Source organism: Vigna angularis, chromosome 6 (assembly GCF_016808095.1).
Source record: "Vigna angularis cultivar LongXiaoDou No.4 chromosome 6, ASM1680809v1, whole genome shotgun sequence".
NCBI classification, from domain to species: Eukaryota; Viridiplantae; Streptophyta; class Magnoliopsida; order Fabales; family Fabaceae; genus Vigna; species Vigna angularis.
The window spans coordinates 36,004,110-36,023,371 of record NC_068975.1 but is presented as its reverse complement, the minus strand read 5'-3'; the positions used below and the strand labels follow the sequence as shown (position 1 = coordinate 36,023,371).

Below are 19,262 nucleotides of genomic sequence, written 5' to 3'. Positions count from 1 at the left end.
AAACATGCATTCAACGACTCTCAATATAAAAATCATTAATCATCTAACACCAACAAAACTACTCGCTGTTTGAACCGTGTCCTTTCCATTCATAACATAGTGGATTTTATAAGAAGACCATTCCAGGAAATAGTTTATATAGCTACTTGAACTTTTGTTTATTCAAAAGTCAAAGCTCTTCGCTTTAAAAGATGACTGGAAATGCAAGTGCAGCTTTGTGCCATTTGAAATTTGCTGCCAAACATGACCAAGAGGAGAGTGAGATGGAACAAACTTGATATCATTATGTTTGCTTATGCTTGTATATCAATCCTTCAGAATACGTCTTGTGCAGACGATGCGTTGACTCCAACATCTTCCATTGCAGATGGCCAAGAACTCATTTCTCCTGGACAGAATTTTTCTCTTGGATTCTTCACTCCAGGAGCATCAAAGAGCCGCTACATAGGGATATGGTACAAGAATATTACCCCTCAAACAATAGTTTGGGTAGCAAACAGAGATATCCCACTTAACGACTCCAGAGGAAATTTAACCATTGCTGCTGATGGTAATATTGTACTTTTTGATGGAGCAGGTAACAGAATATAGTTTACAAGTTCATCAAGCTCAATCGAAGAACCGATTGCAAAGCTGTTGGATTCTGGAAACTTTGTGTTGATGGATAGCAAGAACCATGATTCTAAAGGTTACATATGGCAGAGCTTTGATAATCCAACAGACACAATGTTACCTGGGTTGATGTTGGGTTGGGATAAGAACTTACGTATGAATAGATATTTGACTTCTTGGAAGAGTGCTAATGACCCCTCTCCTGGAAACTTTACCTTCAGGTTTGACCAGATAGAATTTCCCGAGTTGGTAATCCGCCAGGGAACGAACATCACATTCAGAAGTGGAATTTGGGATGGCATCCGTTTTAATTCGGATGATTGGTTGTCCTTTATGGGAATTACAGCCTTCAAGCCACAACTTTCAGTAAATAGCACTGTGGCAGTGTATTGGGATGAACCTGGAGATAGATTGTCAAGATATGTGATGAAGGATGATGGACTCCTTCAAAGATATATCTGGGACAACAAAAATTTTAAGTGGACTCTGATGCATGAGGCAAGAAAGGACTTTTGTGATAACTACGGAGCATGTGGGGTGAACGGTATTTGCAATATGAAGGATATTCCTGCTTACTGCAATTGCTTGAAAGGGTTTACACCACATTCTCCGGAAGATTGGGATTCATTTAACTGGTCTGGTGGGTGCATCAGGAGAACACCCTTAAACTGCACACAAGTTGATAGGTTTCAGAAACTAAGCTGGGTTAAACTACCCATGTTGTTGCAATTTTGGACTAATGAAAGCATGAATCTTGAAGAATGCAAGGTGGAGTGCTTGAAGAACTGTTCCTGCACGGCGTACGCAAACTCAGCCTTGAATGAAGGGCCACATGGATGCTTGCTCTGGTTTGGGGACTTGACTGACATTCGGAAGCTTATAAATGAAGAGGGTGTACAACTTGATCTTTATTTAAGGTTAGCCGCTTCAGAAATAGGTATGCAGGGGTTCTGTTTTAACATGGCATGTAATGTTTACCTTCACAACATCTCTATCTTGGTACGAAAGAGTAAGACAAAATTCAGAACTCTGTACTTGGCCTTTTTCTGAAATATTTTTCATCCAGGCTTCATCTGAACTATTTGTTGCCTCGTTCTAGGAAAACAGCAGTAACATATAGTGAAGACACAAGTTATTCATTCATTAGCATTTTAACAGAATGTATTCTTGATTAAATTTTCTTATATGTTTACATATGCATTCTCTTGAAGAAATACGTGTTCTGAAACTTAAGCATCTGCTTGATTCTTGTGAAGAGTCCACTGCTAATGCAAGTAAAAGGAAAAACATTGCACTGATTATTTCGGTACCTGTGGCACTGCTTCTTTGTTGTATCATTTTCTACCTTTCTAAGAAGTATATAAAACGGAGGACAAGCACTAGTTCGGGTAAGATTCTTAAGCAATTCAATTTGTTTATTTACATTATTAAATGTTTTCACTTCAAATTCTTCCATCCAAGAACCATTTATTATCTTTGTTGGACAAGGACATTTATATTTGAGAGGAAGAAAGAAAATAAACTGCTATAATAGCTATAGTTTACTGTGATATGATTATCATTTCAAGGTTCAATACATATTCAGCTTAGGGCTCAGATGATCAACTGATCAAGAAAACTTAGCGACTCGTTATTTTTTTGGTGCTTCAAAGTTTAACTGGAGCGGTAGAACAAAACTATTTTCTTATTAAATAGTTATCAAACATGCATGATGGTTAAGTATATCTATAAGTTACCCATTGTTTCTTGCAGTCACAATCACAAGTCACAGAAATCAAAATGAAGATCAAGCATCACCTATTTTTGATATAGATACTATTCTGGCTGCTACAAACAATTTTTCCGTTGAGAACAAGATCGGGGAAGGTGGTTTTGGCCCAGTATACAGGGTAATCTTCTTTTTCCGTTAAGAAGCTTGTTTTTATTTCTCCTCTTCAACTTAACTGTCACCTTAAAATCAGGGTAAATTGGCTAATGGACAAGAAATAGCCGTGAAAAGGCTATCAAAAACCTCAAAACAAGGCATCACAGAGTTTATGAATGAAGTTGGATTGGTAGCCAAACTCCAACACCGTAATCTTGTGAGTGTTTTGGGAGGGTGCACTCAAAGAGAGGAAAGAATGCTGATATATGAATACATGCCAAATAGTAGCTTGGACCACTTCATTTTTGGTAATACCACAACTGCAAGACTATGTAGTTCCCCTTATTTGCAACTTTGAAAAGCTCTGCCAGCATATATATATATATATATATATATATATATATATATATATATATATATACTCTTTTGCTTTAAATAACCTGTTCTGTAATGGCTAATCTGATCTTTCTCAGATCCTATACAAGGAAAAGTTTTGAACTGGAGGAAACGATATGAAATTATCATTGGGATTGCACGAGGACTACTTTATCTCCACCAAGATTCAAAACTAACCATCATTCATAGGGATCTAAAAACTAGTAACATCCTACTAGACAGCCAATTGAACCCCAAAATTTCGGATTTTGGTGTGGCCCGCATCGTTGAAGGAGATCATTCTTCAATAACAACAGAAGAGATTGCCGGGACAATGTAAGCTTTATGATGAATACTGAGATTTACTCAGGATAATATAATTTTTTTTCTAAAAATAATATAATTCGTACTATCAGTTGTTTGCTGATAATGTATGCAGTGGTTACATGCCTCATGAGTATGCAGTAAACGGGATTCTTTCCCTGAAGTCTGATGTATATAGCTTCGGAGTTATAGTGTTAGAGATACTAAGCGGGATCAGAAGTAGTAACTACAAAGTCAAGCATCCAGATCATGATCACAATCTGATGGGGCAGGTAACCAAAACTAACTACATGCCCTGATATGTTGACTTTACTGTAAAAGCCACTTGTTGATCTTTCTATGTAATAATATCTTTACTTTTACCAGTATTAACCTTCTCTTAAAATAACTAGGCATGGACATTATGGAAAGATGGACGAGCTGTGGGATTTATGGATGTTAATTTAGACCTTACAGTGGTTCCATCAGAATTACTAAGGTGTCTGCAAGTTGGTCTCTTGTGTGTTCAAAAGTTACCTGAAGATAGACCAACTATGTCTTCTGTTGTTTTTATGTTGAGCAATGAAAGCATTGTTCTTCCCCAACCAAAGAAAACTGGTTTCTTTGAAGAAGAGTCAGAGTATCATCATGCGTACAGCGAGAATGAGAGTTTTAGTAACAATGCTATGACTATAACTCTATTAGAAGCTCGAAGTTAGTGGCTAACTTACTTGTATTGCAATTTTCCTGGCAACATTGTTGGTCAGAAAAAGGTTTTCGGCTGATTGGTTCTATTTTGTCAAAGAAAAACCACTTAGCTGTAGCTGCATGACATAAAGTCCCAACAGAATAACTTATTTTCTGTTTTGTTTTTTTTTTTTCGTATTCCTAAATCAAGTTAAACAGATCAATTCCTACCACTGTTCATTAATGAAAGGAAAACACTTTCCCACTTCACAATGTTTGTTACCCCAAATATAAAAAGACTAAGAATTCTGAATTAGTAAAATGGTTTTTCATTTTCCAATAATGTCTTGATCATCAATTGAATGAACTTTTATTAACTCTTGTTGAATATAATATAGCAATTAACATATATTAAGAAGATTCTTAATGATATTAAAATATTAAGATTAGTTTCTCTTAGTTTAATATGAATTTAAGTCTCACATTAATAAAAAAAGAATATATAAAAAAAATTATTGATAAATTTATTACATCAAAATTTTAGACGGAAATTTATTACAACAATCCTAATATTTTATTCTTTTCATAATTATTTATATTTATCAAACAAAGTTAATTATTAATCCCTAAATTTACCGAAATTGCATAATCGCATATTCAATTCTAATCCTTGGTTGAAGCTCAATAACTAACTAATTTCCTATTCAGGAGAAGTTCGAGAAAATATAAGACAACATTTTCAAACTTGATTATCCAATAAAATTTTATTTAAGGGATTGAGAATCATTGTTCTAGTAAGTTTTTCAAACTTACATTATACCATGAATTTCTCATACGAACAATTTCTTATATACATAATTGAAGCATAGTCGTTGTGATTGAATAAATTAGATATTACTTTTAAAGTTCAAAGTAATAGTCAATTACACCAAGTTATCATCAAATCAATTTGAATCGTTGTCAACTATTTTAATAATTTATGAAGGGAAAAAATAAGTCTGATTTTGACGGAGTCATTCAATATTAGATTTTTAGACTTCAATGTTTCAAATCGCAAACTTTATTTTATTCCTCGAGATTTTTTATTTTTTATTTTTTGCAGGAAGTCTATTTTTAAAATATATAAAGTTTTTCATCTGTCACATTTTTTTTATAACTTTTAATCACCACATCTCAATAGTATATACTAAAATCTTCCAACAAAGTTTGAAACATGATAACCTCATTCTTCTTCATCCCTGGAACTGTGAGTGATGTTGTTTTAAAAAGCGTTAAAATCAAAATTTATTTATTTTATTTAAATGATTGAATTGTGATTTTATGATATTAAATTGTTTATTTAACGTAAGTAAATTTATTGGCTGTTTATTTTTCTTAACGACCATTTGGTTAGAAGTAAGAATTAACGGCAAAAAGTAAGCTCAAGCTCTTAAAGTAAGTAGTGTGGTTTTCACTGTATCTCTTGCATATTACACCAAAACAAGATCAAAAAGTAGATCTCAAAGATGCCGCAACTATCAGATATGAAGGTAAATTTACAGGATAATATTTATGTACAAATGTGCTAGGTGATGCTATGCTTCTTCTAACTACCTAGCATCTAGCAATGTGACTGTAACTTGGTTCACACTCCATGATTCATCTTGCTTACTTGAACTAGAATCAATCTCCGCAGGATTCTTCCCTAAGGAAAATCCAGGGTTTCTGGGTTGTGGCATTAACGAAGATTCACTACTCAGCATCAACATCACTGAAGACATTGTTGGCCTGTCTTCTGCACGTTCTTGGACACACAAGAGTCCAACGTGTATGCATCTGAGAACTTCAGATGCTGAATACGAATCGCCAATTGATGAATCAACAAGTTCCAATGCACTGCCATCTCTCCAGTGTCTCCATGCCTGCAAAAATAAAAAGTACCATCAATTGTTTATTAACAGAACTTGATACTATCAACTAAGTATACTCTCACTTACATGCCCTAGAAGATTCATGTCATCGTTTGAGTAATAGAATCCTCTATTTTTCTTCCCAGTTATAATTTCCAGCGCTAGCACTCCAAAACTAAAAACATCAGATTTCACCGAGAAGGTTCCGTCCATAGCATATTCAGGAGACATGTAACCACTGTCCATGAGAAAAATATACAAATAATAAGGTCGGTATATTTGGTCTTGCAGAGAGTAACGTTTGCAATGAAGTGATACTCACTATGTTCCAACAACTCTTAGTGTGTTTCCTTCTGTCTGATTCGCGCCAAAAAGTCTGGCCATCCCAAAGTCTGATATCTTTGGGTTCATTTCACTGTCAAGTAGAACGTTGCTTGCCTTGAGATCCCTGTGGATAATCCTGAGTCTGGAATCATGGTGCAGATAAAGTAGGCCTCTAGCTGTACCACATATAATGTTGTAGCGTCTGTTCCAGTCCAACATGGGTTTTTTGGCTTCGTCTGAAAGCATTTAGATATAAAAATAAGACCAGATTACGCAAAAACATGCATGCATTGAAAAAACAAAAAATCTCAGGTGTAGAATGTTAAAAATACATACCAAACAAAATGGAATAAAGGCTTCTGTTTTCCATGTACTCATACACTAGCAACTTCTCATCCATCTCAACGCAGCATCCAAAGAGCCGAACAAGATTTCGATGTTGAAGTCTGACAATTAACTTGGCCTCATTCTTAAATTCTTCAGCTCCTTGCGATGAGTTTTTTGATAACCTCTTCACTGCAATATCACGGCCGTCCATCAGCCTTCCCTGCTAGCCACACAAGCACTCCTATTAGTATAAGGTTTTCTGTATCGATTATTATGGAAGCTATAAAAAACAAACCTACCCTGTAAACAATACCAAACCCTCCTTGTCCAAGTTTATTTGCTTCTGAGAAGTTGTTTGTGGCCATTGCTAAGGTTTTAAAATCAAACATTGGCAACTCTATGTCATCCATGTTCCTTTCTCCAGAGTTTTCTCTGTTAGTTGAAAGTACCCCGTCACTTGTCAGCAATTCTCTACTTCTTTGGAAAGAACCTGGTTTTGTGGCAAGAACAAGAATGGATGATCATCTACCACAACAGCGTGTATACCATATTTACTTCACTTTACGTGGAGAAAAACATTACCTCTGGGGGTAGTCTTCACATTCGATATACCTAACACTTTCCTCTTCTTCCAGTAAATCACAACCAGTCCCACAATTACTACCGCAGCAGAAATTGTAATTCCTATAATCTCTCCGATATGGTTTGACTTTTGAGACCCATCTGCAGTGTCCTCTGTGAAAGATAGGTTTCTTTTAGTACATTTATCCACTTAGTATTTGTTCTAAGTGGAACAAAATAGGTTTTGCAGTGTAAATACTAGCAAAAGTAAAAAATAGATGATGACTACATAACTAAAATATTCAAGACAGAAAATTATGTCACTTGGAAAACCTACAAGCTCGTTGAAAAAAATGTGACACCATTATTTACTGTGTTCAAGGGAACATTAGTGTGTCTGAATTAAACTCAAGCAGAAATGTAACTTGTCAGATTAGCTACAGAAATTCAGTTCAAGGAGACTGATGAAATTAGCTTAGTTTTCTATTGTACATTTTTTTATTTCCCTTACAAAATGAATCATTGAAAACACATTCACAAAAAGGTTAAGAAAAGTAAGAGAATTTTGCTTGCTTTGATGTAGACATGCAGCTTGAAATGCTTCCCACCAAAATGTATAAATATAAGTTTGAGTCCCACCACAGTGCAGATGATACTCATTAATAAACCAGATCCTTATCTTTTTTGAATTTTCACACCTCACTTTCCAAGACCTACCAACCTATGAATTTAGCATGATCCAGGACCCTCTTTTCCCATTGCCTAATCATATTCAATCTCTCCACTTCGCTTCCCATATTCAAGCATGAACAATAGGCAGAATTAGTTGTGAAATAAATTCAATCAATGACATTTCTTGCTACAAAGTTTTAAACTAAGAATATCAATGCGGCCAGATTTTATGTAGTTAAAATTATTCCATGCTTGTAAGTTGTATCAACAGTACTATTCTCTCCATCCATCTCGTGCTTAATTTCGTACACAATAACATTAAAATGCAAATTTCGGAAAAAGAAATCGTAAATGTTTTAATATTGTCGAAAAGAAGATGTGATAAATGTGATATAGGCATTGACTGAGAAAAGAACATAGCATCCGGTGGCGCCCAGAAGAAAACGTAAGGAGTCAAAAACGCCGGCCCACAACGCACCATTTCCTAAGGGCCCATATGAGAAAAGTGAGTGGGCCCAGCAAATTCTAGAAAAATAGTACTTTAATAAAGTGGCGTGAGCCAAAAATATCTGGAAAAAATAGAGAATTCGAATTTATTTAGTTAGGTCACCCAACCACTGGAATGAAAAAGGTGATGAAGAAATGCAATTCGTTCATATTTCCACTGTAGACAAATACCTCTCTTTTTTTCCTACCCTTGGTCAGAAGCCACGTCACACGTGAAACAAGTTTAGGGCGGCACCAAGAAATTGAACAAAAAATCCTCCTAAAATTTAATTCCAAAAGATCTGTCTAGATAATTTCCAAATTTTCGTTCATTCAGGTTTAGGTGCTTAATGTCAAAATGACCTTTCAAAATGTTTCAACATTCAATCGATTCGAATTCAGTCGACCAAATTGGTATGAAACAGAGTATGGAAGATTGGAAGACAGAACAGAAACAATTGTTTAATAAAACAGATGAATAAGTAAGCATAAATTTTGTCATTATTAAGTACTGTTTGGTTTTCCTAAACAGTGTTTAAAATAATAAAAGCAAATAAATAGCGGTGAAAAATGTTAAATAATGTTTAGTATGTAGGTGGTACCTGCATCAGAAGCTGCTATTCTGACAAAGAGATCTTGTCCACCCGAAGCATACTGCCTCATGTCTATGAGTTCACCACTCCACGTAACACACCCGGTTCCTCCGTTTGTGACCTCAATGTTGGCATAAGCAGTGCAAGAACAATTCCTGCGACACCAATCTTTACACTCTTCTAGGTTCATGCTCCTGTTCGAAAACACAATACTTGTCTCTGGCAACTTCACGTCCTCCACATGCAAAAACTTGTCACTCCCACAATCCAAATTCGTGTTCCTCACACACCCATCAGATCCGTCTCTCAAATTCCACGCCTGCTGGTTCTTCGGACTGAACCCTCTCATACAAGTGCAAACCGGCGAGGCGTTGCTGTCACACAAACCATAAGAACCGCACGCTTTGTAATCATCGCACTGATCCTTAGGTGCATACCAAAACTTGGTCCATGTGTTGCTGCTTGGCACCCAAGTAAGACGCTGAAGTTGATCGGCACCCGAAGTCACAACTAGCCTCGACAGAATAGAACTGTTCCCAATGGAGAAGGAATAGTACACACCATGGTTATCGTATGAAAAACTAAACGTGATGGAGTCAGTTTCAGGTTGCATCTCTGGTACCCCACTGAATCTCTCGCCGTTCCAAGGCCCACTTCTGTATATGATATTATCGTCACGCCACAAGAAAATTTCTGGTATCCCACGAGGATCTATCTTGAAAGAGTAATTTCCACTCGAAGGGTCTTTTCCTTCGCTTTTCCACGAGGTTATGTGTTTCTCCACGCCAGTGTCTAGGTTCCACCCCATTTTCATCCCAGGTAAGAGTGTGTCTGTTGGGTAATCGAAGCTTTGCCAGAGATAGTTTGTGGGGTCAGTTACGTTTTCTTCTCTGAGAACTAGATTTCCCGTGTCCAAGAGCTGAAGAATGGGGTTGTTGGCTTCGGTGATATTGGAGGACCAAACAGATTCCCCTGACGGAGTTGTTAGAACCATGTTTTTGTTTTCTCCGATGGTTAGAAATCCTGTGGAGTTGCGAAGAGGGTTGTCTCTGTTGGCAACCCATACTATGGGTCCGTTGCTGATGTTGTTGTACCATATGCCTAAGTACCAAGAGGAATTGATCCCGGAGAAGAAGCCCAGAGCGAAGACTTGGCTTGGTGATACCAGGGTTTGGTTGGTTAGAAGAGTTTGCGTTGAGGTTAAGGTGTCTGAGGAGAATGAAATTGTGATGTGTGATGCCAAGAACCAAAAGAGAAAGAATACTAAACCTGGCATGTTATGTTTGCAGAGGGAGAGTTGATGAAGTGTTTGGTAAGGAAGAGAAATACAAGTTTCATAGTTTTGGTATTGTGTGGGGTAGTGAGGAAACTAAGAAAACCAAATTGAACCCGGCATTGGCATTCTTTCTTGTTGGTCTATGTTGTTTCTCCGTTGAATAAGGTTTCGCTTTCCCAAATCTGAAAAGAGAAGCAGAGTCGCTCTTTTATGCGACTCTGTTTTTTTATCAGTCAACAGTCTGAATATGGTTAGCCATTCCAAAGACTCATCTCACGACCGCCTCTTCTTGCGTACGTTTTTCCTTTTTCACTTCATCAATCACCACAGAATCATGCAAGAGTTGATTTATGAAAAACATCACACATTAAATATTTGATTTTTTATTTATTTTTTTTGCCTGAAGTAAGGACTTTTTATGATCTTTTCTCTTTTCAAACACTGTTATTTTTAGAATACTGGTTAATATTTGTTATGAATTGATCATATTCACTTTATACGTTCTTTCAGGTGTAAAAAAGGGTGAGTGGATGATAGAGTATAATAATTAATACAGAAAGGTAACTGTGATTTAGTTTTGGGTTGGGTGGATGACGTTTTGTTCTTCCAAATGTGAAACTAGCGGCGGCCCAATTAGGTCACCAAATCTATGTTGCCTTCTTTTACCACAAAAAACTGACAGCGGATTCCAACAAAAGCATGCTAATACTACTATTAAGCCTTAAATTTTTTTTTTCTTCAAACGTAGTGGTATTTAATATAATTCTTTTAAAATTCTACAATAAAATTAAAAAAATTAAAAAGTTATAAGTCATAAAAATACGTTTTCAAGTTTTAAATGTATAGCAATAAAATATTTGATCATCTAAACGAGACATGTGCAACTAAGTAAAATTATTAAAAAATGTAAAAATAAACTTGACATGTAGGGTAAGAGTTATGGTTAAAGTTTAGAGTTTCAAATTTAGAGTTTAGTGAAAAGGTAAATATAATTAAATTAACTTGTACATTAGTGGATAAATCTAGAAAAACAAAAATTGATACGACTAAACTTGAGTCTAAACTCTCATGTATGATGAAATTGAGTAAGTTGACTACTGTATAAGTAGAAACGGTTAGAGTTAGTGTTCAAGATAAAAATGACTACAATAAGTTTAATAAGTTCAGGATAAAAATGACTACAATAAATATAGGGAGAAAATGGTAATGTTAGGGTAAAGATAGGTAAGATATCTAATATATAAGTATAATGACTAAAACTTTGTATGAAAATTTTTTAATATGAACGCCCACGTTAAGTAAAAATGAGTAAGAAGATTAGTATGAAATTAAAAGCAACTCAAAAATCAATTGTGGAAAGATTGTTATAATTCATTGAAGCCCTACATTGGATAAAAAAAATTAGTAAGATGATATTTAGGAAGAGCTATGATAATTAAACGTGAGTTTGAAATTTCACATAGACTAAAAATAACTAAAATAACTAGTATATAAGTAAAGAGACTTATATACTTAGTAAGGATATTGTAGGAATTTAACGAAGTCTCACAATAAATAAAAATAAAAAACATTTAGTTGGTTAGGATTTTTGGTTTAAAAATTAGGATCAAGGTTAGAGTTTATATTTTGGATTAGTATTTAAGATTTAGGATACAATTAGAGATAGGTCAAAGTTTACTGTTTATATTACGAATCAAAGAATAGACATTATACTAGAGGAATTTAAACTAGATTAAGAGAAATCATGAAATTAAAATCACGATTGTAATTATTATGTACTGGATCAACACATATTTTTTTTAATTTAAAATATTTGAATACATAAATTTTATTAAAAAAAATTTACAGGAATGTTATACATGCTTCATCATTACATTATTAAATCCAATAAATACATTAACTGTTATAAATAAAAAATAATAGAATTAAATGTCATATCACTAAATAGTACAAGAAAGATGAATGTTATTTATTTTATATATAATGAAAGCATATATTTATTTAAAATTTATAAATGGTATAATTTTCAGTTTATTAAAGTATAAAAACGTGAATGTTTATTTTAATGTTTTAAAAATAAGAGTATCACCTAACATAACTCTTGTTTAGAAGTACAATAATGATATTTTGACAATATTTTTTTAATAATATTTTAACATCATTTAAGTGTCATTATGTCATTTAAGTGTCATTATGTGATAGGTTCAAAATTACTCCACAATCAATAATAATAATCATAAATACCAACATGGACCAATTACAGAATGACACGTTGGTGTTAAAATGTTGTCGAAGTATCATTATTCTTAAAATTAATAAAGATGTAAGTGTAATTTTCTTTACTTGGTCTTTAGTTACTGCTGGCGAGTTTCAAACGTTAAGACTTGAGTGAAGTTATGTTTTTTGTTTCGGCCACTTGTAATGTTTACGTCATTGAAATCCATGAAATAGGTATCGAGTGAGGACAAAATATTTTGTGCTTGGATGATTACGTAATTGAAATGCAGTAAATAATTTTGTTTGCGTATAGACAAATTTTGGTTCTAGATCGTCGTGACGAAAAGGGGTTGAAACTTGACCATGATGGGGTAGGAGATTTGAACATCATGTAATTTGCAAGAAGGTTCTGTCGAATGAAGTTTTTGTTTGAAGAAAGTGATAGCAAGTTCAATAATATTGGATGGAGAGGGAAAATTCATGAATTTGTTCCCTTCAAACACGTCGTTGGTATGTCCTAATCAATCAGCCATTAGAGAAAGCGTGGATACAAAACTCAAACATATATTCCAACACTTTTTTAACATGATTTCCACATGCACTTCTTGAACTTTAATGAATTAATTATATGCAACATCAAAATTTTTTTAATGGAAAAATATACTTTTATATAAATTAAAGAAGTAAAGAAAATATCCTGCAATTGAGAAAAGAGCAGTCTGTTGACGACTTTTATGTGCCAGAAATTCCGGATTTATTTTATGCATGTGAAAGACGCACAAAAATTATGATATTGTCCTCCAAGATTGTACTACACCTAGCACCAAATTGACCACTTTTTATAATGTGAAACTAGTTTTTCTATGCCACACTTGCCTAACCTGCAAACAATGATTGATGTAGGTCATCAACTTTGGCCTTATGTTTCACAAGGATCTGGACATGAATCTTACTGTCGAAATCAGAATCTCATTCATCAATAATTCGTAAGTACTTCTATAAACATTAATAGACCAGATTTGTCTTGTTTTTACGTGACATATACAGGGGATTCAAATTTTAAGGGTATACTGTAATTTAATTTCAGTAGAGCCAAAAAGGAAAAAAGAGAGCCATATTTACGCTTTAAGTGTGACAGAGAATTGGAAACAAAACCGGCACGGAAAGGGAAGGATTCGATTTCTATCTCCCTACCACCATTGTGACTGTCAAATCATTTGAAACATCAAGACCTTCCATGTAAAATTGTCTGTCCTCAGTTCTCCTCATGGAAGTAATCAAAGGTTGCGTAGGCGTGGGAAGAGTTGTTGCTTCACTTTCCAGCATCAACACCACCGCTGACATGTTTGGTCTATGAGCTGCTGAATCTTGCACACATAACATCCCTATGTGTATGCATCTCAAAGCTCTGATTTTAGGACTACAATCACGAATGCATGGATCGATTAGCTCCATTGCTCTCTGTTCATTCCAAAGATGCCACGCCTACATCATCATAAATACATCGGCATTTCAGTAAACTTAGTGATAAAAATGTTGCAACTCTCAAAATTTTCAAATTAGTTTTTCTAGACATGTTAGATATTTCAGCAAAACAAAGAATTCACGTTGATAACCAAAAAAGTTCAATAGGAGATAGATACTCACATATCCTATGAGGCTGGAGTCATCAGAGTGTCGAAAACTGGTGTTTCTGCGGCCACTCAAAATTTCTAGTAGTAATACACCAAAACTATATACATCCGATTTGACAGAAAACAGACCTTCCATTGCATACTCAGGGGCCATATAACCACTGCAGCAGAGTTATGGATTAAGATTAGCCCGGTCCAAGCAAGAATTAACAAGTGGATGACTTAACTTAGAAGTAAAATCAAAGCATACTTACTATGTACCAACTACTCTGTTTGTATTGGCTTCATTCTGGTTCCCACCAAATATCCTAGCCAATCCAAAGTCTGATATCTTTGGGTTCATGTTTTCATCCAGCAAAATGTTACTCGCTTTTAAATCTCGATGAATTATTCTAAGTCTTGAATCTCGGTGCAGGTAGAGCAATCCTCTTGCAATGCCTTCAATGATTTCAAACCGTCTTCTCCAATCTAGTTGTGTTTGTTTGAATGGATCTGTCATTATGTATACCAGAAAATGCACAAATGTTAAGAAAATGAACCAAATAGTCTCTTTTCATGTTAATTTAAAATGCGTAAGGAAATTGACGGGGTTAATGTGAAGAAACATACCAAATAAAAAACAATCCAAGCTTTTGTTTGGCATGTATTCATACACCAGCAACTTCTCTTCCCCTTGAATACTACAACCCATTAGTCTAACCAGATTTCGGTGCTGTAGTTTGGCTATCAGCATCATTTCATTCTTGAACTCCTCTAAGCCTTGACCAGACCGTCTTGAAAGCCTCTTAACAGCTATTTGTTCTCCGCCTGGAAGCTTTCCCTGGTGAATAGAGCAAATCGTTTTTTCCATTACATTTTAGAAAAGCCTGTTTTTATTACTAAAAAGATGGGCTTTACAGAAGCATATTTACCTTGTATACAGGTCCAAAGCCACCTTTGCCAAGCTTATTTTCTTCTGAGAAATTGTTTGTGGCTATTGAAATGCAACTGAAATTGAAAAGTGGAAATTCTGGCCCGCTTAGCTGGCTCCCCTCCAAACTATGATCAGCTGATCCTGAAAATTCTGCTGACATGTCTCTGCTCCTGCTTCCATCATAAACTGGCAGTACATCACTATTCTTGCAACAAGAAGCTGAGGAAACTGTAGGCAGAACTACAAATAACACGTAAAGCAGGCAAGTCAATACCAATAATAGCATCGGACAGCTTTGTCGTCAAATATCTGATAAAAAATAATAGAATCTGGGGAGATGAATTATGAATTTTTAACCTTTAAGTTTTCCCTTGAATCTATACACCAGCCATACAATGATTCCTAGGCAGATTAACCCCGCCACAACAGCAGATATTATCGCAATCATGTTCTTTTTACCTCCATCTGTATAATTTGAAGATACAAAAGTCATACAAGTTATTAGAACTTGACTATCATAGAAGCTTGTGAGAAATTTAAAAAGATTATTTGCTTCTCATCATCTTCACAGACAATAAAAATCAACGTATCTTAGTGATTTAGAATTTGAGATGGCTAATTAGCTGAAATACAAGTTCAACCAAGATTTGTCATTCTACTATTTTATTTTCCTTTTCGCAATATAAATTGGTTTAAATGTTGGAAACAAGATAGAAACAGGATGAATACAGTCAAGTTTTCTTCATGTGAGACCACACATGAAACATTTGTACTGATAAATGCAAATTAAATTTGAAATGCTAATTTTGAAAACAAAAATAATGGATTAATTACCTTACCTAAATCAGAATGAGCGAGACGGATATTGAGTGTATTTCCTCTAGTACCATAATGTTGAATGTCAACCAAATCGACATTCCACACCATGCACCCTATTCCATTAACATTGGCATATGCCGTACAAGAATCATCGTTCAAACACACTTTCTGACAATCATTCGTGCCAACCACACTTGCGAAATCCGGCAACCTCATAGAACTAAGCTCCAAGAACTTATCCTCTCCGACGCTAACCTGAGTAGTGTCAGCGGAAGTAACATTCTCCCTCTGAGCCTTGAGTGGAGTCATCCTCGTACACCCACCCGACCAGTTCCCCTTACCCCACTGATCCCTGTTCTTCGGTTCAAAACCTCGTATGCAAGTACAAACAGGTGAATTCGAAGTGGCCATATCACACGCCGCGAAACTCCCACACTTGTTGTAAACCTCACACTCATGCGAAGGCCCTCTCTGAACCACATCCCAACGTTTCTCATCCTCATTCCACCTGAACTCTCTCTCATAGCCGTCCCACCCAACTTGAAACCTCACCTTATCAGTGCCGGGGTTATATATGAAATACCTACCTCCTTTACCATCCCCATTAAGCATAAAACCGTAAAGATAATTTCCTGCTATAGACACCCCTTCAAACATTATACCATCCCAATACCCCGTCCTCCATCTTCTTTTGTCTCCTTCCCAAACCACTATCTGAGGTAACCCTTTAGGATCCACCCCCATGGTGTAGTTTCCCTTCGAAGGATCCGTTGACGATTTCCATGAAGTGAACACATAGCCACTACTATTCCCAGTTGAAGCCCCCACTGGAACCCTCATACCAGGCATGAATGTATCCGTTGGATTCTCAAAGCTTTGCCACAAGTCTTTCCTTTCGCATGAGAGAACGAGGTTACCAGTTTCACGAAGCTTCGCCGAGCAGTTTTTGGTGCTGCTATCGATGGAAACTTGGGTGGACCAGACAAGGTTCTTGGCTCCATCGTGGACTACGAGGTTGCCGTCATTCGCAATAGTGATGGATCCTCCTGTGCCGTTGATGGGTTTGTCGCCGTTTGCGACCCATATAACAGGTGTCGCGGGAATGCTGTGGTACCAAATTCCGACGTAGCGGGAAGAGGAGTTGTCCGAACTGAAGAAACCCAAGGTGAAGTTGAGCTCTTCAGACACCAATGTCTCAAGCCCCTCGTCCCTGATAACGACTTCCTGTGTGATAATGATCTCTGAACTTGCCGCCAAGGAATACATATGGTGAAAAGAGATGAAAGAGAAGAGAAAGAAGACGGAGATGGACATCGCCGCCATAGTGTTATAAGCTGTTGCGGTGACGGAATGGGAGTAGTGAAAGCATAAAGGATAGGATTGTGTTTTTAGCTTTGGGGGGAAGAGATAGTGGGTGTGACTGTGGTGACATGAAAAAAAGAAAGAGAAGACGAAATGTATTTATTTGACCGGAGAGAATAAGAGCCGATTTGATTTTGAGAAGAAGACACGTTTGTGTTGTGGTTGTTGAAGACACGGCTCCCAGATTGGAGAAAGCGTTGAAAAAAAGAACCCAATACCCTTTGTGTCTCATTTATTTTTTGTTTTTTTTCCTCCCAAGAAAATAATAAATAATAAATAAGGGTAATTGTACCTTACATAACACATGTATTATTTTTTATTAGATTTAGAATATTACAAATGAATAATAAATTAATAAAAAAAACAACACTGTATGAAATTTTTTTTTAGTAAATAAACAAATAAAAGATACTGCACTGAAGAACAACAGTGATGCAGTAACTTGTATTAATAATTGACTTTAATGGCTTCCACTGCAGAGAGAGATTAGAAGCCACAGTGGGAAGAAGGTTCCAGTTTCCAGCTGATACACATTACCGCACTGTATTTCTCACAGTGAAGCTTAGCACAAAAAGGAAAAAGAATAGTAAGTAATCATATGAAAAATGGAAACAATGGCGAAAAAATCTAGACTGAGAGAAATTGATAGATATGTAGAAAGTCTTCGTAAAAGGGAGATAGAATTGAATTTGGAGGAATAATTACCTGTTTTACTACTTTTTCTCAGCCGATTGATTCAGAACATCATGTCACATTTGGTGCCTGCCAAAAATAAAGAAAAAATTAAACGCGACTCCTTTAAATAATTAAGTCAAATTTTAAACTTAAGTTAACCTATACGACACACAATTCAATGACTTACAAATAAACTACCTCTTCATTTAACAATAAACAGTCGCCATCTCTGACACTTTCTTCTCTTCTACTTAATATGACTTTTACCCATTTGGTGGTTTAAATGTGAATCAAACATAAAAAAATAAAACTACCAAATTTTGTTTTTACTTAGAAGAATAATGAAGGGAACATAAATCTATTAGTTAAGATGTATTTCCTTCAAATGGAATAAAATTAATGTAGATATTAAATTTTTATAGCATAAAAAAATATGAATGATTTTATGTTACAAGTAATAAAGTAGATATTAAATTTTAATTTTAATTTAAAATAATGTACTATCTTTATCGAATTGATATTTTATCTATTAAAACTAAAAAAAAAAATTTATTTCTTTTGTTCTTTATTTCAGCCTTGGTAACATTATTATTATGGCCGGTGTTGCGTGTTATATATGGTGAGAAGCATGGATTTAATGTGATTCGTATGTCCTTCATACTTCACATCGTAAGTTAGGCTCCGCGCTTTATACAATTTTTTTCATAGTAGGAATGTTCGAACGAAAATATTTGTAAATAGCATATTATTCACATAACATACTTTTGCATAATTTTGGTCTTCATTTTTATCAATATTCATTTGAAAAGAAAATCACAATTATACCTTCATTTTGAAATTTTTTTTAAATATTAAAATTTTAAAAAATTACTTTTCGATAGATTGTATATAAAATATTATACCCAATTAATTATTATTCATTACATAACTGATATGCTTTTTTTATTAATAAATTTATGAATTTATTTGTCAATGTTGAATCCATTATTAATTCATTTTTTCTAATTTAAATTTATGAATTTTCTTTTCATCTTAGTAAAAAATATTTTTAATCATCTAAATTACTTATGTAAAATAAAAAAAAACTTGAAAACTACGAATGTATGAAAGTTTCAATGAATTTTATCAAGAGACAGAATACATGATGGAGGTGAAAACAAAATCATGTAAATAAATTAGATAATTCAAAAATAAATTAACATTTATATCTATAAATAATATTTATTCATATTTATATAAATATATTAATTTTTTTTTATTGTAAAATGATTATTTTTTAAACATCGTCAAGATAAAAATACAGAAGTTTATCAAGATTAATAATAATATACAGAACTATTTTATTTTGAATTGGCGTTAAATTTCGCCCAATAATATATATATATATATATATATATATATATATATATATATATGTTTATTTATCAAATAAAGTACTTTTGTTTATCAAATAATATATATATTTAGTGATTACGTTTTGTAATCACATTAACTAACTAACAATTAGAAATATCAGAAAAAAAAATGGTAAACCAATAAATATGATGATAAAGATATTTCACCCAATAAACGAAATAGATAAGTAAGTAAGTAATATATATATATATATATATATATATATATATATATATATATATATATGAAAAATAATAAATTTAATTTTCTTATTTAAA

At 34.4% G+C, this 19,262-nt stretch overlaps 3 protein-coding genes across 5 annotated transcripts; 1 reads left to right on the top strand and 2 right to left on the bottom strand.

Moving 5' to 3' along the window:
* The first annotated feature begins 224 nt into the window (after positions 1-224).
* LOC108341704 (receptor-like serine/threonine-protein kinase SD1-8) lies at positions 225-3,992 on the top strand. The gene is made up of 7 exons (XM_052878909.1): positions 225-1,549; positions 1,869-2,000; positions 2,365-2,501; positions 2,574-2,784; positions 2,950-3,187; positions 3,291-3,447; positions 3,568-3,992. The coding sequence occupies exons 1-7, from the start codon at positions 661-663 to the stop codon at positions 3,871-3,873; spliced, it is 2,070 nt and encodes a 689-aa protein (XP_052734869.1). The 5' UTR covers positions 225-660; the 3' UTR covers positions 3,874-3,992.
* Positions 3,993-5,270: 1,278 nt separating this feature from the next.
* Positions 5,271-10,275, bottom strand: LOC108342168 (receptor-like serine/threonine-protein kinase SD1-8). The gene is made up of 7 exons (XM_017579889.2): positions 8,703-10,275; positions 6,964-7,116; positions 6,681-6,871; positions 6,391-6,601; positions 6,053-6,290; positions 5,818-5,968; positions 5,271-5,742 (listed from the first exon to the last, which is right to left on the bottom strand). Exons 1-7 carry the CDS (start codon positions 9,967-9,969, stop codon positions 5,431-5,433), a joined length of 2,523 nt encoding a protein of 840 aa, XP_017435378.1. The 5' UTR covers positions 9,970-10,275; the 3' UTR covers positions 5,271-5,430.
* A 2,883-nt stretch (positions 10,276-13,158) lies between these two features.
* LOC108343114 (G-type lectin S-receptor-like serine/threonine-protein kinase B120) lies at positions 13,159-17,111 on the bottom strand. Of its 3 annotated transcripts, none has more exons than XM_017581185.2 (7): positions 15,573-17,111; positions 15,091-15,198; positions 14,732-14,961; positions 14,430-14,640; positions 14,075-14,312; positions 13,834-13,981; positions 13,159-13,671 (listed from the first exon to the last, which is right to left on the bottom strand). In XM_017581185.2, exons 1-7 carry the CDS (start codon positions 16,873-16,875, stop codon positions 13,369-13,371), a joined length of 2,541 nt encoding a protein of 846 aa, XP_017436674.1. In that variant the 5' UTR covers positions 16,876-17,111; the 3' UTR covers positions 13,159-13,368. The 3 variants fall into 3 exon arrangements, with proteins under 3 accessions (XP_017436674.1, XP_017436673.1, XP_052734868.1); XM_017581184.2 differs by having other exon boundaries at positions 14,732-14,973; positions 15,573-17,110; XM_052878908.1 differs by lacking the exon at positions 15,091-15,198 and having other exon boundaries at positions 14,732-14,973.
* Positions 17,112-19,262: the final 2,151 nt, after the last annotated feature.